The sequence below is a fragment of the Labeo rohita genome, chromosome 22 (genome assembly GCF_022985175.1).
Source record: "Labeo rohita strain BAU-BD-2019 chromosome 22, IGBB_LRoh.1.0, whole genome shotgun sequence".
Classification (NCBI taxonomy): Eukaryota; Metazoa; Chordata; class Actinopteri; order Cypriniformes; family Cyprinidae; genus Labeo; species Labeo rohita.
This window is the reverse complement of record NC_066890.1, coordinates 35,010,675-35,027,664: the sequence shown is the minus strand read 5'-3', so window position 1 is coordinate 35,027,664 and position 16,990 is coordinate 35,010,675. Positions and strand designations below refer to the sequence as shown.

Genomic DNA, 16,990 nt, shown 5'->3' with positions numbered 1-16,990 from the left:
CGTTCAAAACTCAGAAAGGTAGTAAGGACATTGTTAAAATAGTCCATGTGACATCAGTGGTTCAACCGTAATGTTCTGAAGCTACGAGAATACTTTTTGTGCGCGAAAACAAAAATAACGATTTTATTCAACAATTTCTTCCCTTCTGTGGCCATGGTGTTCACGAGAGTACCACGACGCATACGTGTGATACTGCTGATGCAGGAACCAGCGTTGAAAGGTCATGTGATGTAGGCAAGTACCAACTTAGTGTTTACAAAGCGAATGTGCAAAAAAAAACTCAAGAGAAAACGAGATCAAGTTTTTTTTCCTACCCTTTTGTACACAGACGAAGAACGAAATACACGTGACCTTTACGTTGTGATTACGCAATGCGTGCAGTCGTAGACGCGAATTGCAAAAGCTAGTGTAAGACGAGCATTTGTGCATACATTTTTATTTGTTTTAGAAAATGAATGATCGTTTTGCTAGATCCCTTATTCCTCGGCTGGGATCGTGTATAGCCCTTTGAAGCTGCATTGAAACTGCAATTTGGACCTTCAACCTGCTGAAACGTTTTCACTCATTTCGCTTTATAATTCATTATAAAGCAAATTACTAAGTCTGTAAGTGCCGTTTTCAACTTTTGACTCAAACACTAATGGATCTTCCTCTTGTTAAAGTAAACACATGGGATAGAAACTAAAAAGAAAATTGAAATTTTCCACAAGCCAACAATCAGCCACTGTAGATTTGAGAAGAAAAATCTGATTGTGTGAAGCATTACATAAACTGCAGTCAGTGAGTTCTAGTTTCCGTCTGACAGACAATGGGATGCAAAACGTCTAATAGAGTGAATGTAGGAGTAGGGAAGAGTATCACAGTTCTCATAGTTTTACCTTTTGTTCTAGTTAATCATGATGTGATTATGTTTGTTTACTGAGGATTTTCTAAGTCAAAACTGTCCAGTTTTGTTGTCAGTAAATATCGTGATACTTTGTAGATATCACTGCCCTAATCCTAACTTGATTGTTGTTATGGCTACTAATTGACTTCAAACTCACACTTCTAAAAACGTAATTATTGGAAAAAAAAAATTTTTTAACAACAAGACGTATGAGTCTCATGTTTCGTTTTGAAGTTTGATAAGCTTTATTTCCCACAAGAGCAACAATTTTGGAAATTCAAAACCATGAAAATGACAAACACCATCACCCGTTACATTATTAATCTGTAGATAGATACCCGTATTAAATGATCATACAACTGAAATCCTTCAAAATCTCAAACACATCCATACAGCTTGTTGATCCTCAGGATGTCAATGTTAGACATATCTTGCCTCTGTCCGATTTCCACCGCTGCATTAGGAATGGGAGTAATGGTGTCCTTCCCAACTGTGTTGGAGAAGGCTGTTTTTCCATAGTGCATGATGGAGCTGTAGTCGTATGTGGTGTTTTGGTTGTTGGTGTTCTGTATTTGGAAGTTGCTGGCCTTATCGGTTGGGATGTACTCCCAGTTGATCTTAACGTACTTGTCGCGATCACTCCTGGTGTGTTCATGGTAGAAGCCCAGAGCGTGATTAAGCTCATGCTGAATGATGCCGTGATACAAACAACCAGTCCTCTTGAGGGAGACCAACTGTTGGCCACCAATTCTACCAAGATAAGAGTAGCACCTACGAGAAAAGAGAGTTAATATATCATCATTCTGTTAAAATGCTACATGTTGTGAAAGAGTTTGTGTTAGGGCAGTTAAATGTTCCTGGTTTGTTCTCACCCATCTTTGTCCTCAATACTGATGTAGTCAGTCTGATTTACTCTAGGTACGAAGCGAATGCAAGTCTTGTTGTGAAAAGTAGACATGGCGTTCTGAATAACTGAGATGTCAGCAGAGGCTGCAAACAAAAAAAACTACCACAGGTTTTTAAATACGACTTACACGCATAGACATATATTCATTGGCTGAAGGTGATTCACTTACAGTAACTACTGCTCACAATGTAAGGGACCTCGACTAAGTTTTTAGAGTTTTTCTTCCAGAAACAGTTGTTGTTCAGGCAGTAGAGAGCATTTCTGGTTTTGGGAATCACAATATCTCCGTGCATCAGACGTTCAGAGGATCCTGTAGTTAAAGAAACGTGTTTTGATGAAATGACTCAAAATGTGTGCGTTCAACCACATTTTAGATATATTCCCCAATTTTGTAAAGGAATCTACAAGATGCCTGACCTTTGTTAGTCTCCAGGAACTTTGTAGTGATGTCCACATTTCCAGGTATGGGTACGAAGGCAGGAGGCTCAGGCTTCTGATTATGAAAAACAGAAGTTGTATATTATTTTACAATGAAAGTTCATCATCTCATTGCATTGAGAGTAAAGAGACTAAAGACTTACCCTGACAGGATTCGCCACGGAGATGCCAAACAGCAGCAGCAGAATGGAGAGGGAAGCTGTTGTGTCCATGTTGCCTCAGTGTGTTGAGATGTTCAAGATGCTCCTGTGATTAAATTTGATGTCTGCAAGCTGTTGAATCTGAACTTTATATTCACATATGTGGGTGAGTCAACCAGGCGTTGAGCGTCATAGTCTAAAGAAAGGAATGTCTAAACTCACCTGTTAATCCATGAACTTGCATAACCAGAGAAGGTATATATTGTTTGCTAATCCACTGAAATGAGCAAATGTAATCTTTGGATTGTATTAAGAAAGCAAAAACCACGGTAAACAGGGAGTACAGACAAAATATTAATTGCTTATTCAAGACGGATTTACAGTAAAATGCAACAATGTGCGTCAGCATAAACGGAGTGGAGATTTTAGTCAAGATCATCACGATTTAGAATTTAGAACCTACTAACTGTACCCAATATTCCATTAGTCCTAACCACTTTAATATGTCTTTTCCAAACAAAGAGTACAGTAGCCCATTTTTTGGCTACCCAAAAAATTATTCACCCTCATGTCGTTCCAAACTCATAAGACTTTCGTTCATCTTCAAAGCACAAATTAAAGTATTTTTGATGAAATATGAGAGATTTCTGACCCTGCATAGACAGCAACGCAACTACCACGTTCAAGGTCCAGAAAGGTAGTAAGGACATCGTTAAAATAGTCCATGTGACATCAGTAATGTTATGAAGCTACGGGAATACTTTTTGTGCACAAAGAACATGAAACAGTCTTTGTAAACCAACCTGATGTCATGACGAAAACATACCTGTGGGAACTTTTTCGCAAGACCCGAAATACGTACCGCCATGTACTTTTTTGTGACATATTCGTAGGGCTGGGAATCGATTCCAAAAAGAATCGATTCCTCGATTCCAAGGCGTTGGGAATCGAGAGTTGATTCCAAAGGCTGGAATCGATTCCATCAAGGGGAATCAACTCCCCATTCAGAGCCGTTTTCAGTTAAGCAAAGCTAATCTATGGGCGCCTCTCAAACGAAAAGCTGCATCATACGAAGGCTGCATATCTCGGCTGTTGTCATCAAATGTCGCTGAACGTCGATTTACGAAAATAAACTTAATGAAAAGAGTCAGTACTGAGCTTGTGTTTGAGGATGCACCCTTCTGTTGAGCATCCATTAATTTGCCTCTTGCTCGTTAATAGTGATTAGAAGTCTGATTCGTTTCCACGAAAAGGTTCTTTTGGATAGATCGTTTTAACCAGTTCAAAAACGATTCAGAAGTTATTTTACGGTGGAAGTGGCTTATATTGTTCCCAATTTTAAGCGCTGCACGACAGAATAGATCATGACGTACTAGAGGGTACTGATCCTATTTCCATCTTTTAAAAAAAAATGCTATTTCTTAACTTTTCTATCAGTCAATGCTAATTCTGAAAGAAAACAAGAGCACAGTGGCCGAGAGCGCATCTGATTGACAGATAAACCTCGAGCTGTTATATCAGTGTTGTTGTTAATGTTCTGGTTATTTTGTTTGTGTACAGTTTGTTAATTTTGTGCAAAGCATACTGCTGAAGTTAACATCATTGAGCTGAACTGTGCAGGCCTTGTTTAGTTCATGCAATAAACGCATGTCCACTGCTGCACTGTAAGCTGTGACTAATTTCATGGGCAGTGCAGTAAACTTACAATTTAAATGCAGAAATTTATCATAATTTTTTAAAACTAAAGCTTCATATTATCATAAGGCTACTTTCTAAGACATGTATATCCTACATTCATGGCAAAATTAGGTTCCTCCGATCTCAAAAAACAAGAATCAAAAAAGAATCGAAAACAACAGTGAGGAATCGATTCCTGGAATTCCTATGTAGAGAGAGTGTGTGCAGTGTAGAGAGCTTCGTTGATTATAATGGAACTTTGTGAGATCGCAATGAACTAAGATGAGTGACAGATTTTAATGATTTGTAAATGAGATACTGATTTAATACAACAGTTAAATAAACAATAAGTTAATATTAAGTGACTAACATTGTCTGACTATAACAGTATTGCCTAATTTTGCTCTATTTCGTCAAAACAAAGTCACAACTGAGCTACTGCTCACCTCTATTTAACACAGCAGCATTTCCTTTATGAATGAACGTGCGTTTTTAAATGGATCTAGTGAGTCAATGAATCAATTACCCATTCATAGACAGTCACTTGCTTTATTCCTGAATGAATCAGCCGTTCGAAGGAATCAAATGAATGATATGATTCAGTAATTAAAACCGCCACCTACTGGAAGTATTAGTTTAAATGATCTTTTAGTTATTTAAATAATTTTAATATTTCTATATTCAAAATTTTATACTTAAAACATTAATCTCAACATGAATTTATGAATTTGATTGCACGCATACCACATCTAAGCCTCATTAAACATGAAAATACATCTAAAAGCCACTTTTGTGTTCTTCTGTGCCATCTCTGTAGTACAAATTAATTTTGTTATTACTGATTTGATTTGCTTATAAAATATATATATATTTTAAAAATGACATAAAAGATGACATACTTTTAATAAAGTTAAAAAATGCCATTACAAAGGTAAAAACAAAATTCCCCTCTAATTCACTTTAAGGAGTCAAATATCACCTCGTAATGGGAAGGCTAATTTTTGATCAGATTTTTTGATTATTGATTAGAAGGTGCTCCTAAAATTTTGACCGTGCTCTTAATTTTTTTCAAGTTAGAAGCACAAGTGCTCCTAAAAAGAAAAGTAAGCGTAGAGCCCTGATGGATTTATTGCATTCTGGGGAAGAAAAATAATCAGTTTTTATAATAAATCTCTGAAAAGTTATTTTTGTTTACTTTGTGCACAAAAAGTGTTCTTTGTAACATTATGGTTCAACCACTAATGTAACATGGACTATTTTAATGATGACCTTACTAACTTTCTGGGCCTTGAACGTTGCGTTGCCATCTATGCAGGGTCAGAAAGCTCCAGGATTTCATCAGAAATACCTTAATTTGTGCTTTGAAGATGAACAAAGGTCTTACAGTTTCGGAACGACATGAGGGTGAATAATAATGACAACAATTTTAATTTTTGGGTAACCAAGAAATGGGCTACTGTACTTTTTGCTTGGAAAAGACATATTAAGTTGGCTAGGTCTAATGGAATATTGGTTGCAGTTAGTTGGTTCTAAATTCTAAATCGTGATGATCCTGACTACTACTCCTCAGTTTATTTAATTGTAAATGTGTCTTGAATAAGCAATTAATATTTCGTCTAAACTCTCTGTTTACCACAGTTTTTGCTCTCTTCATACAGTCCACAGATTACATTCGTTCAATTCAGTGGATTAGCAAAATAATCTGTACCTTCTCTGGTTATGCAAGTTTTTGGATTAACAGGTGAGTTTAGACATTCCTTTCTTTAGACTATGATGCTCAACGCCTGGTTGACTCACCCACATATGTGAATATAAAGTTAAGATTCAGAACTTGCAGACATCAAATTTATTCACAGGAGCATCTTGAACATCTCAACACACTGAGGCAACATGGACACAACAGCTTCCCTCTCCATTCTGCTGCTGCTGTTTGGCATCTCCTTGGCAAATCCTGTCAGGATAAGTCTTTCAAAGCATGAACTTTCATTGTAAAAGTAACATACAACCCTTCTGTTTTTATAATCAGACGCCTGAGCCTCCTGCATTTGTACCCATACCTGGAAATGTGGACATCACTACAAAGTTTCTGGAGACCAACAAGGGTCAGGCATCTTGTAGATTCCTTCACAAAATTGGGCAATATATCTAAAATGTGGTTGAACGCACACATTGAGTCCTTGCATCAAAATATGTTTTTTTTTTTTTAACCATAGGATCCTCTAAACACCTAATGCAAGGAGATCTGGTGTTTCCCAAAACCAGAAATGCTCTCTACTGCCTGAACAACAACTGTTTCTGGAAGAAAAACGCTAACAACTTAGTCGAGGTCCCTTACATAGTGAGCAGTAATTACTGTAAGTGAATCACCTTCAGTCATTGAACATAAGTCAATCCGTGTAAATCGTATTTAAAAACCTGTGGTAGTTTTTTTGTTTGCAGCCTCTGCTGACATCTCAGTTATTCAGAACGCCATGTCTACTTTTCACAGCAAGACTTGCATTCGCTTCGTACCCAGAGTAAATCAGACTGACTACATCAGTATTGAGGACACAGATGGGTGAGAACAAACAGGGAACATTTAACTGGCTTAGCACAAACTCCTTCACAACATGTAGCATTTTAACACAGAATAATGAAATATTAATTTTCTTTTCTCGTAGGTGCTACTCTTGTCTTGGTAGAATTGGTGGACAACAGTTGGTCTCCCTCAAGAGGACTGGTTGTTTGTATCACGGCATCATTCAGCATGAGCTTAATCACGCTCTGGGCTTCTACCATGAACACACCAGGAGTGATCGCGACAAGTACGTTAAGATCAACTGGGAGTACATCCCAACCGATAAGGCCAGCAACTTCCAAATACAGAACACCAACAATCAAAACACCACATACGACTACGGCTCCATCATGCACTATGGAAGAACAGCCTTTTCCAACACGGCTGGGAAGGACACCATCACTCCCATTCCTAATGCAGCGGTGGAAATTGGACAGAGGCAAGATATGTCTAACATTGACATCCTGAGGATCAACAAGCTGTATGGATGTGTTTGAGATTTTAATAGATTTTGATTATATGACAATTTAATACGTTTATCCATCTACAGATTAGTAATGTAATGTGGTGATGGTGTTTGTCTTTTTATGGTTTTGAATTTCCAAAATGTTTGCACTTGTGGAGGGAAATAAAGCTTATCAAAATTCAAGATTAAACATGAGACTCATATTTGTTGTTACTCAAGATAACAAAACTGGACAGTTTTGTCTGAGAGAATCCTCAGTAAACAACCATAATCACATCATGATTAACTTGAACAAAAGGTAAAACTATGAGAACTGTGATACTCCTCCCTACTCCTACATTCACTCTATTACACGTTTTGCATCTCATTGTCTGTCAGACAGAAACTAGAACTCACTGACCGCAGTATATGTAATGCTTCAACTTAAGCACAATCAGATTTTTCTTCTCAGCTCTAAAGTGGCTGATTGTTGGCTTGTGGAAAATTTCATTTTTTTTTTTATTTCTATCAGATGCATTAGTTACTTTCAGTGCTACAGTTTTGTCTCCTATTTTCCTTAACACAAGGAAGATCCATTAGTGTTTAAGTTGAAAATCTGAAAACATTATTTAAACGAACATACTATTACTTCAGAATTGCTAAATCAGAGTACTGTTTTAACTCATCTTTTGATGTGTCAAACAAAATGTTCTCTCAAATAAGTACTGATTATAAATCTGTCTCAAGGAAGCACTTAAATGCTGTGGATACTCCCTGTATACCACTGTTTTGGGGTGTCAAAAAAGCCAAGAATTGCAGCATGTCCATTTCAGTGGATTACAGTCTTAGGTACCTTCTCTGATTATGCAGAGTTGTTGGATTAACAGGCGAGGTCAGAGTTTCCTCCCTTTAGTTACACACATTAGTCTCTGGACACTAAGACCCTACCCATAATCCCCCAGTAGACCCACCTACTCAGGTGGATATAAAGTCCAGGTCTGACAGCACAAAGACACCAAAGCTCAGGACAGGAGCATCCTGAACATCTCTACACACTGAGACAACATGGACACAAGAGCCTCCCTCTCCATTCTGCTGCTGCTGTTTGGCGTCTCACAGGCGTCTTATTTCATGGTAAGATCCCGTCTAGTCTCTTCTTGGAAGATGGAATATTCTCACAAGTAACATGTAATTCTTCTACTTCCATAAACAGGAACCAAGCCATGAAGATGTGTTCATAACACTGCCAGAAAATGTTGATATCACTACACAGATTTTGGAGTCCAACAATGGTGAGGTACCCATTAGATTCCTGGAAATGCAACAAGTGCTTGAAAAATATCTCATTCTCTTTCATTTCTCATTCTTTAAATACAGGGTCTTCTGAAATCTTGATTGAAGGAGATCTGGTGTTTCCAAAAACCAGAAATGCTCTCTACTGCCTGAACAACAACTGTTTCTGGAAGAAAAACGCAAACAACATAGTCGAGATCCCTTACATAGTGAGCAGTGAATTCTGTGAGTCAATCTCCTTCAATCATTGAACATATCTATAATTCATGAAGACCTCATTTTAAAACTATGGGCTTTTTTGTTTGCAGCCTATTATGACAGATCAGTGATTGCGAACGCCATGTCCACCTTTCACTCCAAAACCTGCATCCGCTTTGTGGCCAGATCAACTCAGACCGACTACATCAGTATTGAGAACAAAGATGGGTGAGAACAATCATACAAAACCAGACACATTTAACTGGCCTTAGTCCAAAACATTGCTCATATTTAACCTTTTTGTTTCTTCTCTCCTCTCAGGTGCTACTCTTCTCTTGGTAGAACTGGTGGCAAACAGGTGGTCTCCCTCAACAGGTACGGCTGTGTGTATCACGGCATTGTTCAGCACGAGCTCAATCACGCCCTGGGCTTCTACCACGAGCAAACCAGGAGCGATCGCGACCAGTACGTCAAGATCAACTGGGAGAACATCTCTCCTGATATGGCCTACAACTTCCAGAGACAAAACACCAACAACCAAAACACTCCATACGACTACGGCTCCGTCATGCACTATGGAAGAACAGCCTTCTCCATCCAGCCCGGACTGGAAACCATCACTCCCATTCCTGATGGGACGGTGGAAATCGGACAGAGGCAGGGAATGTCCAACACCGACATCCTGAGGATCAACAAGCTGTATGGATGCTGAAGATGAGGCTTGTACAAATAATTCAATATAGTTCATATCTCTGTAGATGAATAATGGAATGAGCTAATTTCTGGAATGTTTGATTGTGATGTGCAAAATAAAATGGATCAAACTGATCAAAACTTTGTTTTTTAAATGTATCATTCCATAAATAACGAATGAATTTCTTCCTACTTACATGATCTTGGCATGAGCCCTGGTGCTGGTTACCATAGAAACAAACAGTTCTCCTTTAACAGATGGGATGTCATCATAATACACAGCTTCTCCTGTAGCCTGCTGAAGGGCAGCCTGGTGTACGTTGGGACGTCCCACCGGGTCTCCAGAAGACTGAGTCTCTGGTACAATCTGTAATTTCATTGGTAATGATTACTTGATAACACTTTTAACCACACTTGATATGAAAATGCAAGCTTTGTATCAAGCTTTGTATTTGTGTAACTTAGTTCTGCCTACCTGGAATGAGTGGTTTCCTTGCGGCACCTCATTTTTGAAGGGTTTTAATGCACTGAGATACTCTAATGGCAAATCATTCACGCCAACCTCCTATAGCGACAACGTAAACAATTTAAGTAGGAATTAAGTAAATTGTCTTGCTTTTAAACTAATAATTAGCATAATCATACCTTTTGTTGGAGCTCCAGCAGCACTTGCATGTAAAACTTGAAAAAGAAGCTGAGTACTAGAGCCTTGCGATACTCTTCCCGTCCACCAGGGGCAGTAGTGGGCACAGATATTTCTTCTTCTAAAAGTTGTGTTCCCTCTACCAAAAGTTTCTCATCCCATTTTCTGCCAAGCAAAAACTAGTGTTCACTGGGATGTATGCAATGTAGCAACACAAAATAATACAGGTAACGCACCAAATTTTGCTAGTCATTTGTTTAATGGTTAACTGTTGGCTTTGCATTTTTTATGCAGCGTATTGGTATTCAGTAAAACTGTGTGCAGTTTGTTCTCTCACATATAAGTTTTTTGGATGTGAATTATGCAACCTGGTCTTATGACGAAAACGTACCTCTGGAGACTTTTTTCTCAAGACACAAAATAAGTACCGCCACAACATTTTGTGACATATTCGATATGAAATGTCCACTGAGTGGTGCTAAAAGAGTGTTCATTTTTTTTTCCCTGAAACAGATAAACGTACATATGGTACGTTTTATGTGACGTTGGTTTTGTACGTGTCACCGCAGATCTGACTTGAAATGTACGCTGGCACTGCAGCTCTAATGCTCCATGACGTTTTAAAATAACATACCATCTGCACTAAACCTAAACCTACCTGATAGTATGAACAAAAGCGAATGTGACATAAAATCACAATTGTGTCATTTTAGCTTGTTTTTTGATCTCTCAACCTTCAGCTCTTTGATCATGAGTCATGATTTTCATAAGATTCGTACCCAAGGATTCCACACGAAAGCAAAACATACGGAGCTGTAATCATAACCGTGTACGAAAGTGATTACAAGTGCTCGCTGTTTTACCACCTCTAGTGTTCATTTCAGTTGGAAACTCCAGTGATATGTTTTATCATGAGATCAGGTAGGAATTATGTAGACCTTAAGATGGCTGTATACCTTCCCATCAGCTCTTTACATGTGCGTCTGGCTTTTACCAGAGTTGGTCCCACACCTCCATAAAAAATATCGAGATTCTCCACCACATTAGAGTCGTGTCTGAACGCCACCCTCATGCCAGCGTTCACAATGGAGAAGGCAAACTCTCTGCGCTGTGCCTGGCGAAATGCCGACACAAACTCCCACTGAAAAACAGGGATAAGCATTTAGTTTTCGGTATGGAAACTAAATTCATATTAAGCGTTTGCACTGACGTCTCTATTTGGTCAGTTACCCGGATTTGCGGCAATAATGGTGATACTTAGATGTAAACAACAGCATGGACTGCACAGTTAATGTACTACTGAATACATTGGCCTGCTAAATTATGCTGTCTAAACCACAGGAAAAACATGTAGAAACTGCTAAATCAGGACTTAGTAAGCAGGAAAGGGTGCAATATTTTGCAAACTAAAGTTAATAGGCCTAATTAGCCAAATATTTCACCTACCTGACTGGAAATGATAAGAACAAACACAAATGTTGTCAAGATTCTTGCCCTGGAAATCCTGGTTCAGTTTGGCCAACCACAAACGCCTTTTTGTTTTTTGCACTCCTTGATTTGTTATAACTTTTGTCAGTCTATAGTACTCCAAATGTTTTTCCCTGTCTAACCAATTAGTACAGCCCAAAACATGACAATAATTTACAACTTTCAGCAGCAATAATCAGCAAAATATGCAAGTTTCATTAGTTTCACTGGCATTGTTTATGTTCAGTACCACTAATATGGCGGATTGATTGCGTGTCATGAAACACACTATTGTATTTGTAGTGTGAAAGTGAATTTGTGGTCAACAAAAATAGTCATAGTCTTTTAGGGCAAGTTTGTTTGTTGAATCTTGAATAGTTAGGCTTTAGTTTTAGCATTAGTTTTACCCTGCATCTTCCATTTTGAAGAACATACCGGTCTTGAGTGAGGAATGTCAATAGCCAACAGAATCTCGTCTGGTCGTAGAGCCGTTTTACCAAAGTCTGTGAAAAACTCCTCACTTAGACAAACCTCTCGAGCGCCATCTGTAAGTAAGACCCAAGGGAAATTGTAATTCTTATTAAAAATAGTACTTTCCATGTCAAATGTATTGGAAGCTGATTGTAAATATTGTAAAAAGGCCGTTTTGTACAAATAAAATCCAAATATATTGGCATTACCATTAGAAACAATGTGTAGCGTACACTCCGCTGCTGCTAGAATGCTGCTCAAGTCATATTTGGGGTTGGCGCTCAGGATATTTCCACCAACGGTCTTGGAATTTCCAAAGTAAACAAAATTGTACCATGTAGACAAGTAATAAAGAAACAAATTTGTCATCAAAAGTATTTTTAGTCTACAAAACTACTACATTAGCTACCAACTTAGGCCTTGTCCACACTAATACGTTTTCATTTAAAAACGCTTCTTTTTAAAAACGCTGTTTTCTAATGTATCCGGATTAACGTAGACATAGCCTGAATATTATTTTTGTGAATATATTCCAGTCCAACGTTCTTCTTAATTCCTCGCAGTGATTTGTTTTTGTTACTTACAGCCATGTTGCGTATCTGTTTGCCAGCCAAACACTGTAATGTTTGAACGAGGGCCTGGTAAACCCTGCTTTTCTCTGGCCCGAGTTCCTCAATTCCTCGCAGGAGGATGTCCTTCAAAACAGACAAACTGCATCCTGCTCCTACAGTTACGCCTAGATAAAACAGTGTTGAAGCTTTAGTATTTGCTAAATAAGCAATGCATCATTTATCCATGTTTTACCATTGTTTTTCCATTTGATAGCTCGAAGTTCTGGAATGCTTCCACCATAGATCACCAAAGGATGGATGGTTCCCTTCAGATTCATCTTTGGACCTGTAAAAGAAGAGAAACAGTTTAGATGGATGGATGGATGGATGGATGGATGAACTTCTTCTTGAAACCAACCTATGGTTGTGTTCCCAACCAACAAAGGTGCGTTGGGGTATTCAGCTTTCAGCTTGATTAAATCTTTCAGATTTGCTGGGGAAATCCATCTGACCTTTTCACCCTGGAAACAAATTTGTTCAGCTTTTTTCTTTCCCATAATCTGAAGGAAAGAAGGGATATAACAAAAATTAGTAGAGTGAAATATCCATGTTCTTATTAGCAAGAGCATGCGGTTTGCTTACCAGTAACTCTGGGGGAAAGATCAGATCTTGAGTTGGGTCAAGGGGTAAGACATTATCCATGCTGAAAAGTTCTCCAGATATCTACAAATAATACCAGTAGCAGAGTTGCTAACCTTTAATTACCGATTTCTGTCTACATATAATGATACGTAACTCATGTATAGGAAATTGTATGAATTGATATGGCTTCTGTTGTCTTACATCAGATTCACTGTTGTGAGAATTGCAGTTTTCCATACAACATTTTCCATTTCCATCACCATTTTGGCAAGACATCGCACTCTGGAAAAATATGAATCGTATCACTATAGAGCACATAATTGTTTCCTGCAGTCAAACTCTAGACTTTGTAATAATTTTCAATGACTTTTTTTCATTTAACAGTCCTTACATCACAAAATGTTTTAAATCCATCAATTATCGGTCGATATCCGGTACAACGGCACAGGTTCCCTTAGAAGAAAAAATAGAATGTTTAAGTTCTCATCTTCTGTGTTTGAATTGCTAATTCTAAAAATGTAATTTAAATTCATTTAAAGACCTCCTAGTGTCTCTCGAATGTCCTCCAGGGTGGGCTGTGGGTTGTTTCTCAGTAATGTGTACATGGACATCACCATCCCAGGAGTACAAAACCCACACTGAGATCCATGAGCTTTTGCTATACGCTCCTAATGAACAACAACAACATCTAAATGGTTTGTTCTGGACTACTCATTCAAAGTACCTACTTTCAAAGTACCTGAACAGGATGTAGTTTAGTCTTGGTGCTTCCAATGCCTTCAACGGTCACCACCGCCGCACCGTGCAGAGAACAAATCGGCTGCAGACATGCATTTATCGACCAGTGACTGAAGAATTGGTTAAGGATTATGAAACATCAGGTTAAAAGTAGTCTATAGTTTACATTATCATGTATCAACAAAAACAGAAGAAATGTAGTGAGATCTATATGGTTTGGTGTAGATAAAAAGCTGGTAACAAACATTCCTTTCATTTCTTTGTTTTACATCAAGGTTTTATGCTGTTAGTTTTGTCATATGAGTGAAAGATACAGCACAGTTTCTTGGATAGGGTCATATCTGGACACCATCACAGTACAGGCCCCACATCCCCCTCCACCACAGCCGTACTTTGTGCCTGTCAGACCCACTGGACACAAAAACAACACAGGCATGATGTAATTTGTCTTCTCAGGGGCATTTCCTCTGAGGAGACAAGGGAGGCAGTGTCTCCTCAAAATATTGGATGAGAATAAAAAATCGTAGTACAAAAATAAAACAACGCTATTACATTAAAACGTGTAAAAAATCACTTGTTTTTCTAAAGAAACATTGTCTAGCAGCGACACCATTAATGGTGTTAATAGGAAGAGTAATTTTAAAAAATAAGTAAACAACTCACCTACTTACAGTATATAACTGTTACATCAAAAATAAGACTTAAAATGACATGAAAACATGATCTGTGGGAGTTTTTAGTGAGTAATCAGCTTCAAAGTCGTGTCTATGACCAGTATTTACCGAGCTTCGATGACTGATGATCCGAACATTTTAAAAAATAGTTAAAAGTTGACTATTAAAAAGAATAGCTGAACGTAAGTTCACAAATAAAATATATTGTTTAAATTATTATCGCCTTGAGGTTTTGTTAAAATAAATGTAAAATTCTTAAAAACACGAACTCAACGAGATTCATACATGGCTTTAATAAATAGCATGTTGATTACATTGTTAATACAAAAATGTAAAATAGAATTATTTTTTTCTTTTCTTTTTCTGATTCAGTGTTTATTTAATGTGACTGGGACATGAATTTACATTACGAAGATTAAATCGTAGAATTCTCAGAATTAACCATTATTTTGAGAAAATTTACCCTGTGGATATTACCGTACCTTTCCTTCGCAGGTAAGCCAATAACATCTCTTCTGGATCAGCATTCGTCTCTACCATCTTTAAATAAAAACAAACAAACAAACAAACAAAAAAACATAAAATGACTGCATTTGCTCCTATTTGTCATAAATATCAAGCCAAACATAAACATGTGACAAGACTGAACTTCTGATTCCACAAATGAATTAATCACCATCTTCTTCTTTTTTTTTTTTTTTTTTTTTTTTTTTTTTTTTTTTTTTTTTCCAATGTTACTAACTTTAAGAGGAATTCTGTGGGAAATGTGGAGACAAGAATATATGTGACCCTGGATCACAAAACCAGTCATAAGGGTCAAAATTGAGATTTATGCATCATCTGAGAGCTGAATAAATAAGCTTTCCACCGATGTATGGCTTGTTAAGATATGACAATTAGTCAAGATACAACAGTTTGAAAACCTGGAATCTGAGGGTGCAAAAAAAGTTGTCAAAATAAAGTTCTTAACAATGTATATTACTAATCAAATATTAAGTTTTCATATATTTACAGTAGGAATTTTACAAAATATCTTCATGGAACATGATCTTTACTTAATATTCTAATGATTTTTGCCATAAAAGAAAAATCAATCATTTTAACCCATACAATGTATTTTTTGGCTATTGCTACAAATAAACCCCAGCGACTTGGGTCACATATGAGACTAACAAAATTATAATTAGAGCGTGTGTGCATGTGAGAGGAACAAACGCGTGATGGACTGTGCGAAGCGTAAAAAATCATTTTCATGGCATCATACATATGAGGGGAGAAAAAATTATTTGGCAGCCCGCTGACTGTCATGTGCCATGATTCTGACATGCACGTTTAGTCATGCCATTTCCTCCTGGTTATGCACTTTAAATATGAGAAGACTAGATGTGATCATTAAACATTTTGATATTCATCTCAATAGAAGTCATAATAATAATACTCTGAATCATAGCTTTCCTGAGTTTGTGATCTTAGCAACTTAAGTTGAAAACTAGAGGCATATCTAATATAATGTATGAGCTAAAGCAATATTTGAGCCGAATCGATATATAAAACAAATATTTTGAGCCAAAAATATATTTAATAATAATACCATCTGAATCATAGCTTTCCTTAATTTGATTAGCAACTTAAGTTGAAAACTAGAGGTATATATCTAATATAATTTATGAGCTAAAGCAATATTTGAGCCGAAATGATATATAAAAAATATATGAAAAAGACCATGAAAATTCAAAAAGGCTTTTATGAGAAAAAACACATATTGGTCAAATTAAATGTTTGTTCCTTTAGTTTACAGATCTATAAACATATCATTTAAAACCAATTTCTAAAATGTCAACATACCTTTTTGCCATTAATGTAGAAGACAAGCTCACTGTTCATACATAGAGATGACATGATGAGTTGAGAATGATCGCAGTGCTCTGTTGCAGAAGATGCTCCTGGTTTACTGACCATAAGCTGAATGAGCGACTGACTGACTTACATCACATGTTGCAGGCTTTGCCTTGCCTTTCATGGTTAAATACAGGAATGTGTAAAGAGGTCATGCAAGCAGTGCCAGGAAGACTCCTTCTTTCGTTTAATTTTACTTCTGGCAGTCAATATCTGAGAATAAATTACATGTGAAGACAATCCAGCAAAAGGTTTACATTTGTTGAATGTTTATTGAAAATTTGCCTCACACATTTCATTTGATTGGTAACAGCCCTATAGTGTCTTATTAAATTAAGTAAAATTATTAATAAAATCTAAGAATTGAAATGAAAGAAGATGCATTTTATACGGTTAGACGGACTACACAGCAGAGATGAAATTATATAACACTGATATAAGAAACAGAAAACTAAATAATGCAATAGGGGAGCGCGGGGCACAAACTAAGGCGGGGTTAATTGTAACACATGTGGTTTAAATATTTCCACACACGCCAGCAATATTTATTTTACCATAGTAAAAGTAAATTTCTGTCTAAAGTAAATTTTTCGTCTCAGTTTTTAGTATTCATTTTAAAATGAGACAAATATGCTATTATTTTAATTGCCAATCTGTTATTTATCAGTTTATTA

The 16,990-nt window shown here is 37.0% G+C and overlaps 4 protein-coding genes across 4 annotated transcripts in view; 2 read left to right on the top strand and 2 right to left on the bottom strand.

Annotated features, from left to right (window-relative positions):
- The window catches only part of aox5 (aldehyde oxidase 5), a 28,528-nt gene extending 12,162 nt beyond the window's left edge, over positions 1–16,366 (bottom strand). Inside the window, exons 1-17 of the mRNA XM_051094971.1 lie at positions 16,266–16,366; positions 14,903–14,960; positions 14,061–14,157; positions 13,748–13,856; positions 13,550–13,676; positions 13,400–13,461; positions 13,210–13,290; positions 13,009–13,089; positions 12,785–12,926; positions 12,620–12,712; positions 12,400–12,551; positions 12,025–12,118; positions 11,780–11,889; positions 10,834–11,018; positions 9,880–10,042; positions 9,710–9,799; positions 9,432–9,601 (exon numbers count right to left, since the gene is read on the bottom strand). Coding sequence (XP_050950928.1) covers positions 9,432–9,601; positions 9,710–9,799; positions 9,880–10,042; positions 10,834–11,018; positions 11,780–11,889; positions 12,025–12,118; positions 12,400–12,551; positions 12,620–12,712; positions 12,785–12,926; positions 13,009–13,089; positions 13,210–13,290; positions 13,400–13,461; positions 13,550–13,676; positions 13,748–13,856; positions 14,061–14,157; positions 14,903–14,960; positions 16,266–16,319 — 1,868 coding nt within the window. The 5' untranslated portion in view covers positions 16,320–16,366. The remainder of the gene's footprint in view (positions 1–9,431; positions 9,602–9,709; positions 9,800–9,879; positions 10,043–10,833; positions 11,019–11,779; positions 11,890–12,024; positions 12,119–12,399; positions 12,552–12,619; positions 12,713–12,784; positions 12,927–13,008; positions 13,090–13,209; positions 13,291–13,399; positions 13,462–13,549; positions 13,677–13,747; positions 13,857–14,060; positions 14,158–14,902; positions 14,961–16,265) is intronic.
- LOC127153721 (hatching enzyme 1.2) lies at positions 1,144–2,507 on the bottom strand. Its single transcript, XM_051094964.1, has 5 exons — positions 2,375–2,507; positions 2,211–2,286; positions 1,963–2,103; positions 1,759–1,876; positions 1,144–1,657 (listed from the first exon to the last, which is right to left on the bottom strand). Exons 1-5 carry the CDS (start codon positions 2,441–2,443, stop codon positions 1,264–1,266), a joined length of 798 nt encoding a protein of 265 aa, XP_050950921.1. The 5' UTR covers positions 2,444–2,507; the 3' UTR covers positions 1,144–1,263.
- LOC127153608 (hatching enzyme 1.2-like) lies at positions 5,939–7,102 on the top strand. Its single transcript, XM_051094795.1, has 5 exons — positions 5,939–6,001; positions 6,075–6,150; positions 6,262–6,402; positions 6,488–6,605; positions 6,709–7,102. The coding sequence occupies exons 1-5, from the start codon at positions 5,939–5,941 to the stop codon at positions 7,100–7,102; spliced, it is 792 nt and encodes a 263-aa protein (XP_050950752.1).
- On the top strand, positions 8,042–9,253 carry LOC127153724 (hatching enzyme 1.2-like). The gene is made up of 5 exons (XM_051094968.1): positions 8,042–8,184; positions 8,264–8,342; positions 8,428–8,568; positions 8,652–8,769; positions 8,863–9,253. Exons 1-5 carry the CDS (start codon positions 8,116–8,118, stop codon positions 9,251–9,253), a joined length of 798 nt encoding a protein of 265 aa, XP_050950925.1. The 5' UTR covers positions 8,042–8,115.
- Positions 16,367–16,990: the final 624 nt, after the last annotated feature.

Bases quoted from the DNA above. Each gene is read 5' to 3' on its own strand.
- LOC127153608 (XM_051094795.1), top strand. From the start codon at position 5,939: ATGGACACAACAGCTTCCCTCTCCATTCTGCTGCTGCTGTTTGGCATC. The intron at 6,002-6,074 runs GTCAGGATAAGT...TTTTATAATCAG, and splicing joins GCATCTCCTTGGCAAATCCT to ACGCCTGAGCCTCCTGCATT. The intron at 6,403-6,487 runs GTAAGTGAATCA...TTTTGTTTGCAG, and splicing joins CATAGTGAGCAGTAATTACT to CCTCTGCTGACATCTCAGTT.
- LOC127153721 (XM_051094964.1), bottom strand. From the start codon at position 2,443: ATGGACACAACAGCTTCCCTCTCCATTCTGCTGCTGCTGTTTGGCATC. The intron at 1,877-1,962 runs GTAAGTGAATCA...TTTTGTTTGCAG, and splicing joins CATTGTGAGCAGTAGTTACT to CCTCTGCTGACATCTCAGTT. The intron at 1,658-1,758 runs GTGAGAACAAAC...CTTTTCTCGTAG, and splicing joins AGTATTGAGGACAAAGATGG to GTGCTACTCTTATCTTGGTA.
- LOC127153724 (XM_051094968.1), top strand. From the start codon at position 8,116: ATGGACACAAGAGCCTCCCTCTCCATTCTGCTGCTGCTGTTTGGCGTC. The intron at 8,343-8,427 runs GTGAGGTACCCA...CTTTAAATACAG, and splicing joins GATTTTGGAGTCCAACAATG to GGTCTTCTGAAATCTTGATT. The intron at 8,770-8,862 runs GTGAGAACAATC...CTCTCCTCTCAG, and splicing joins AGTATTGAGAACAAAGATGG to GTGCTACTCTTCTCTTGGTA.